At 41.9% G+C, this 7,803-nt stretch overlaps 1 protein-coding gene across 1 annotated transcript; it reads left to right on the top strand.

The window, feature by feature from the left end:
* Window positions 1–767: 767 nt before the first annotated feature.
* On the top strand, window positions 768–3,342 carry mipb (major intrinsic protein of lens fiber b). Its single transcript, XM_047387987.1, has 4 exons — window positions 768–1,526; window positions 1,646–1,810; window positions 1,894–1,974; window positions 2,059–3,342. Exons 1-4 carry the CDS (start codon window positions 1,167–1,169, stop codon window positions 2,242–2,244), a joined length of 792 nt encoding a protein of 263 aa, XP_047243943.1. The 5' UTR covers window positions 768–1,166; the 3' UTR covers window positions 2,245–3,342.
* Window positions 3,343–7,803: the final 4,461 nt, after the last annotated feature.

Raw genomic sequence — 7,803 nt, 5'->3', positions numbered from 1 at the left:
CGACACTTAACAAGTCAAGTTCAGATTTTAGATTTCTGCATAAATTGCCACCATTTATCCCTCACATAATTACAAGTAAATCAGCAAAGATTTAAATGTCTTTAAAACAACACAGAAGTGATGCTGCATACAGTCCCCTCAACTTAGCTGCACTTGAATTTTGTCTTGTTTCTGAGCATATGTAGCGCATTTGCTTGTTGCAGACAATGGTTTCACAGGGTCAGGCATTTCAATGTTAGTGCTGTTAGCTTTGGGCGCTTCCGTGTGGGGCCCCAACTGTATTATCTGCATGTATGTGTGTGTGCACGTGCTTGTGTGTCTCTTCGTACACAAGTCTGTGCTTTCAGCCCGTTGTCCATCAGAATTTAAATCAGCACGTCATGACAGTTATGATATGTCAACAGATGACATGTGCGCTACAGAAAACCTTCCCCTTTGAGATCCAGCTGCTCCTCCCAGTGGAGCTTTGGCTCTGCTTCTAAATATATTTTTAAAAATCCCATCTTGATGTTTGCAGTTTTCCGATTAGATTTGTTCTAGGTTCATGTTTTTCTCACACACACTCCCTCTTTTTTGGCTCTACAGTGGCTATGGTGGAGGTGGGTGGAGAGAGGGAGGGAGGGAACAAAGGGGTTATGTTCGTTAGATTTAGGATGTCCAGCACTGCAGTACCCCAACCGCCCCCCCACCGTTGGCCCAACAGAGGGATTATTGCGTCACCTGGGGCCCCAAGAGGGGGTTTTATAAAGCGCCTGTCTGGCCCCCTTCCCTCCGTCACAGAGGCTAAAAGGTCCATGGGACAATCCGTCTACCCCTGTCTGTGCTTAAGAAACCCCATTTAGCATTGATGCCCACCTACCTTTGAAGAATCAAAACATCTTAGATCTGCACATACATTATCTCACACCTATGTCTTTGTGACAGGTGAAGAGAGGTGGCAAGCTGCTGAGTTGAATTTACCAGCCTAGTTTTATTCGGTACAGTTTGTTAAAGATCTGCAGAGTACAGATCAGTATTGAAAGTGGCTGTTTTTGGTCAGCTGACACCAAAAATAATTTTTTGTTGTTTCTGCCTTTTTCGGAAGGACTGAAAAGGTGAACTCTTAAATTTTCTAGAATCACCAACACCCTTCTTCTTCATCTGGCAAAGAACTTCAAGCGCTCACCATGTGGGAGTTCCGGTCTATGAATTTTTGGCGGGCAGTCTTTGCAGAGTTCTTCGGGACCATGTTCTTTGTTTTTTTTGGCATGGGTGCTGCCTTGCGTTGGACCACTGGGCCTTATCATGTCCTTCACGTGGCCCTATGCTTCGGTTTGGCTGCTGCCACTTTCATCCAGTCCATTGGCCACATCAGTGGTGGCCACATCAACCCTGCTGTTACCTTTGCCTACCTGATCGGTTCACAGATGTCCTTCTTCCGTGCCTTTTTTTACATCTTCGCACAGTGCCTGGGAGCTGTGGCGGGGGCTGCAGTGCTGTATGGGGTCACGCCTGGCAACATGAGAGGCAACATGGCAATGAACATGGTAAATATAGAGGTTTAGTGTTGGAAGAGGAGCTTTGGGTGGATGATGGCTGTATCCTATGGGTTCTTAGCTTGATTGACTATAAATATTTGTTGAACCTTTCATTTTTGTGCTTCCAGCTGCAGCCTGGCATGAGCCTGGGGATGGCCACCACAGTGGAGGTTTTCCTCACAATGCAGCTTGTTGTCTGTGTCTTTGCTGTGACCGATGAGAGGAGAAACGGCCGCCTGGGATCAGCAGCCCTTTCCATTGGCTTCTCTGTCACCGTTGGGCATCTCGTGGGGGTGAGAATTGTGGAAAATAGGTCAAAACACTGTAAACTAGATGCACACCAATGTATTTTAACAACTGCATGTTTGTGTTTTAGATGTACTACACTGGTGCTGGAATGAACCCTGCCAGGTCCTTTGCCCCTGCAGTGCTTTTCAGAAACTTTATCAACCACTGGGTAAGATCTCAACTTTTATCTTTGTTCCAAAGAGAAACAACTGCACAGAATTTCTGTTGACACTTTAAATGTTATTGCCTGCAGGTGTACTGGGTTGGGCCTATGATCGGAGGTGCCATGGGTGCCATCTTCTACGATTTCATACTGTTCCCACGTATGAGAGGTCTCTCAGAGCGTCTGGCCACACTGAAAGGAAGTCGACTCCCCGAGAGCGAGACTCAGCAAGAGACTCGAGTGGAACCCATCGAGCTCAAAACACAATCTCTATAAGCTGGCCCAGTCCCCTTTTCTTTGAATGGGGGCCTGGGGTTGAGGGACACATCCCTGAGCTACGCTGACCCCCACCTCAAATGTTCCCCCTCGACCCCATGCCTTCACGCTCCACTGTACAAGACTAACCCAAAATGTTCACAGATATTCTAAAATGTTGGTTCACCACCTTCAACCTCAGCACACAACGAGACTCCTCAACCCCCCCACAGCTCTATTTCTGTACTTCTAACAGGACATTGTGCTTTTCATAAACGGTGACCAAAGCTTGAACTATTCGTTGTCTCGTCTCTCCATCACCGTCTAAGATGCCAAAGAATGTGGAAACCCTGATATTAAACAGAGTGGTGTGGGGAGAAGGGTGTCAGAAACTAAGAGACTGGGGCAGGATGTAGGTGAGGCAGGGATGATGAAAGGTGAGAGGGAATGATAGAGATGGGAGTAAAGCAAGAATGGGGTTTGGATATGACAGAGAGGGGAACACTGTCTTTTTTAGGTTGGGTTAGATCAGTGAAAATGGACTTGCTTTTCATTATTTATCTGAGCTTATCTCTTTTTTTTTTTGTTTGTTTCCTGCCCTTCAGACACAATATGTGGATGTAAACTACGAATTCTAACAGGGTTTCAGTCATTTCAATCACTACATTTTATCTGTAGGTTTGTGTGTGTGTGTGTGGGTGTGTGTGTGTGTTGTAGAGATGAGAGAAAGAGAGAGAGAGAGATTGAGAGAGTGAGCATGTGGGTGCGCCTGCTTGTGTGTGTGTGTGTGTTTGCAGGTGAGTGCGTGTAAAAGTGCTAACTTATGTGATCAAGTTTGCAGATCCAGTACTTCGTCTTTTTATTTTCATTACCGCTCTGCTGTTTTGTACCATTACCTGTATTACATTTGTCATGCCATGATCATTTCTCCTCCCCACCCTGTTGGATGTCTGACAGTTATTTGCTATAGTATTCATTTTTACATAAACCATCTGCTTTGCTGTTCTGAACCAGCATAATCCACAATAGATGTTGTATCCCAGACATTTGGTCTCCTATAGTTATTTGATTCATACTGGGAGCACACAGTGTTTCAATAAAAAAAGTGTAAAAATCAAACTTTTATACAAATGTTGGTTCAATGTTGTTTTTTTATCTGTATCTTTTATGAATTTACAGTGACTTTCAAAGGTAATCATACAGTTTAATATTTCTTATAATTTTTACACATTTTGTTGGGATTTTTTGTGAAAGACCAACACAAAATAGTGCATAATTGTGAAGTGGAAGGAAAATGACACCTGGTTTTATTTGTTTAAATAAAAATATGAATGGTTTTGTTTGCAGTTGCATTCAGCCCCCTTTACCCTGACACCCCTGAATAAAAACAGTAGCCTAAATTAAAAAAAAGAAAATAAGTAGAAATTATTGTTCTACATAAAAACAGTAGATGAGATAGAAAACACTGCACACTCTCCCTTAATACATTGTCCTCACAGCGAAACATGGCAGTGGCAGCATCATGCTGTGGAATGCTTTTCCTTTGGAGGGATACGGAAGCTGGTCATGGTTGATATGAAGATAGATAGAGTTAAATACAGTATAATCCTGGAAGAAAATCTGTTAGCAGCTGCAGTAGACTTAAGACTGGCACGGAGGTTATCCTTCTAGCTGGACAATGACTTTAAACATACAGTGAGACTTGCAATGAAAAGGTTTAAATCAAAGAAAAATTGCTGTGTGAAAATGGCCAAATCAAAGTCCAGACGCAAATTCAATTGCGAATTTTTGTCAAGACTAGAAAACTGATGTACACAGACCTTTTCCATACAATATTCTCTTAAAAAGGCTGGAATATGCTGTAGGGATCAGGGGAACAACACTAGGCTGGTTTAAATCGTATTTGTCTAACAGATTCCAGTTTGTTCATGTAAATGATAAATAATCTTTAAACTCCAGGGTTAATTATGGAGTACCACAGGGTTCAATACTTGGGCCAATTCTCTTTACTATATATATGCTTCCAATAGGTCAAATTATCAGGCAGCATAGGATACATTTTCACTGTTACGCTGATGATACTCAGCTTTACTTATCCATAAATCCTGATGAGCCCAACCAGTTAGATAGACTACAAGCATGTCTTGAAGACATAAAAACTTGGATGACTTTAAATTTTCTGCTTCTAAATTCAGACAAGACAGAAGTTGTCGTCTTTGGACCGGAGTCTTTAAAAAAGAAACTGCTTAGTCAATCACTTAACCTGGATGGCATTAAATTGACCTCCGATAATAAAGTAAAAAACCTTGGTGTTATTTTTGACCAGGACATGTCATTTAAATCCCATATTAAACAGGTTTCTAGGATTTCCTTCTTTCATCTCCAGAACATTGCCAAAATTAGAAATATCCTATCCAGGAGTGACGCTGAAAAACTAGTCCATGCATTTGTTACTACAAGGCTGGACTATTGTAATTCTTTACTATCAGGATGTCCACAAAATGCAGTTAAAAGCCTTCAGCTGATTCAAAATGCTGCAGCAAGAGTTGTGATGAAAATTAAGAAGAGGTCAGCCAGTCAGTCATTTTCAACCGCTTATTCCATAGAGGGTCGCAGGGAAGCTGGTGCCTATCTCCAGCAGTCTATGGGCAAGAGGCGGTGTACACCCTGGACAGGTCGCCAGTCCATCGCAGTGCAACACACAAACAACCACGCACACACTCATTCATACACCTATGGGCAATTTAGAGTGACCAATTAACCTAACAGACATGTCTTTGGACTGTGGGAGGAAGCCGGAGTACCCAGTGAGAACCCACGCATGCACAGGGAGAACATGCAAACTCCATGCAGAAAGACCCCTGGCTGGGAATTGAACCCAGGACCTTTTTGCTGCAAGGCAACAGTCCTACCAACTGCACCACCGTGCAGCCCAAGAAGAGATCGTATTTCTCCTATTTTAGCTTCCCTTCATTGGCTTCCTGTTAAATCCAGAATAGAATTTAAAATTCTCCTCCTCACATATAAAGCCCTTAATGATCTAGCTCCATCATACATCAGAGATCTGATTGTTCCATACGTTCCTAACAGAGCACTTTGTTCTCAGACTGCAGGTTTACTGGTGGTTCCTAGAGTCTCTAGAAGTAGAATGGGAGGCAGATCCTTTAGTTATCAGGCTCCTCTCCTTTGGAACCAGCTCCCAGTTTGGTCCTTGAGGCTGACACCCTGTCTACTTTTTAGGCTAGGCTTAAAACTTTCTTAAAACTAGGCTTAGGTTATCCTGAGTTATCTCTATAGTTATGTTGCTATAGGCTTTGGCTGCTGGAGGACATAATGACCACTTTCACCCTCTTTGCTACATTCTCACACTACTTTCCAATTTTGCATTATTTGCTGTTATTTCAGTTTTTAACTTTATGTTCTCTCTTTTCTCTTCCTAGAAGCTACACCTGCCCTGGCTCTGTGTCTAGGTGTAACACCTTTCTGGAGAGGGGCATCGTCCAAGCTTCTGCTGGCAACAACTTAATGCTCACCCTCTACCGATGATCCACTTGGCCCTGTCTTTCAGTGTTTAACCCTGTCTCTTTCTGTAACTAATTATATGTGCTTTCTTTAAGACTATAACCTTGAAAACTGGCTCAGAGTTTATCTGTTCTTTCTTTCTAGATGAAACGACTAAAGGAGCTACATCCATTAACATTTACTTTTCCTTCCCATAGAAAGTACTCCTGGATCAGTGTTTGTGTTTTTTTTTTTGTGTCCCTGCTCTGTTCTCTCAAACCCCCAGTCTGTCGTGGCAGATGGCCGCTCACACCTTTCATTGTCCGATGAGCTAAACCCTCCCTCCTACTTCCCTATGTCTAAAGGGATTGCTCAATCCAGCTCTCCATCCAACGGGTCCGGACTTTCCTAAACCTGAAAGGTCTTACAAAGCAGGTTTACTGAAAGTTCTGTTTAAGCTGGTGTCGGGAAACGACTCACCTAGCCTCTGACAGCCTTCATACAAAAGTCTCGCCCTTCTTCAACTGGAGGTCTGGACGACTGAGTAGCCTATCGCAGTCATTCACACCTCAACAGTCACTTCTGTTAATGGCTGCTCATTCCCTAATTTTACAACTGGCTCTTGGTATATGGACTAGGTTAATTTTAGTGGCTCGGCACGAGCCCCAATGGTGCTGCTTTAACAAACTTGACTAAGGCAACCTATAAAAACCTCCTAAAAAGTTCTTAGAACAAGGCAACAAGACTTTTTACCACCAATGAAAAACCAAAAATAAGGTGACTCAATTAATTGAATGTCCACGATTTAACTAGAATTTTATATACTTTCTTTAATTAGTAACAGTTTTGCAGGGTTCAGTAACAGCTTAAACTCGGCAACACAAAATAATTTCAATAATAAAAATGAATCAATCAACTCAACCTGTCTTTCCCTGATGCTGAAACTAGTGAGTTTGGCGAGGCTTTGAAGACGGAGGCTCATTCATGCACCTGATGGAGAAGATTCTTCTGGTAACGAGTGGTTTCTTGAAGGGAATGCGACTTAATCTTCATTTTTCTTCCTCTAAGTGGACATGCTCATCCAGGAGGAGTGACTGCTACAAGTAAATTACTTGATGTAATCTGCTGGGTTTCCTTAGATAGAAAAACTTTTTATTCAATTGGAATAAAAAACGGAATCTGACTGCACTGTTCAATGGTTAGGATTAATTGGAATGTATAAACCTGACTTTTGTGAAGTGCCTTGAGACAACATGCGTTGTGAATTGGCGCTATATAAATTAAATGAATTGAATTGAACTGAATCCAGCCTGACTGAGCTTGCAAAGAAGAATGGACAGAAATAATGTCTCCAGGTGTGCAAAGAAAGAGACAGACCCCAAAATACTTGCTGTAAGAACAACAAAATGTGGTTATACAAGGTATTAACTATGGAGTGGGGAAATATAAATGAATGCCTCTAAGATCATGTATCCTTTCCCCTTTACTGCACAATTTGTGTTGGTTTGCCATATAAAGTTGTTTGCATTTAAAACAATTTAAAGAAACTGTGCTAGATGTATAGGAGAGTGTGAGTTGCAATAAATGAACCTAACCAGAAGAGGGCACAAACAACACATAAATGCCTTAGAAAGTAGACGCATTCAGTATTTTCTTCATGGTACACTATGCAGGAAAATATTAAAGCACTTTCAAGAAATACCACAAGGTTTCTTTAACCTTTAAATGAAAAAGGATTGCTTTAAATACTCCAGTTTCTTGTGCAGTGCATCTGATGAGACACAGCAAGACAACCCCTACACTCAGAGCTCCGACAAAACAGCCATGACTGTGCATTGCGTTCTGATTCTGGGTAGGTGCCACATACTCTACAACTCACAGGAGCTCAATAAGTGCATAAATCTGCAGCTGAAAATAAGTAGCAATGAAATCTAACAGCAAGTTGAATATCAGAATGCTGTCACCTATTGACAAACATTTTATTTCTTTAAAATATTATTCTCATCAGTTTCTCGACAAAATATTTGTCAGACAAGTAACAGTCAGACAGGGCAAATTGGAAAATGAATGAACAGTTTT

This window comes from Girardinichthys multiradiatus, chromosome 1 (genome assembly GCF_021462225.1).
Source record: "Girardinichthys multiradiatus isolate DD_20200921_A chromosome 1, DD_fGirMul_XY1, whole genome shotgun sequence".
In the NCBI taxonomy this organism is placed as follows: domain Eukaryota; kingdom Metazoa; phylum Chordata; class Actinopteri; order Cyprinodontiformes; family Goodeidae; genus Girardinichthys; species Girardinichthys multiradiatus.
Note: the sequence above shows the minus strand (reverse complement) of the source record. Positions and strands in the feature narration are given on the sequence as shown.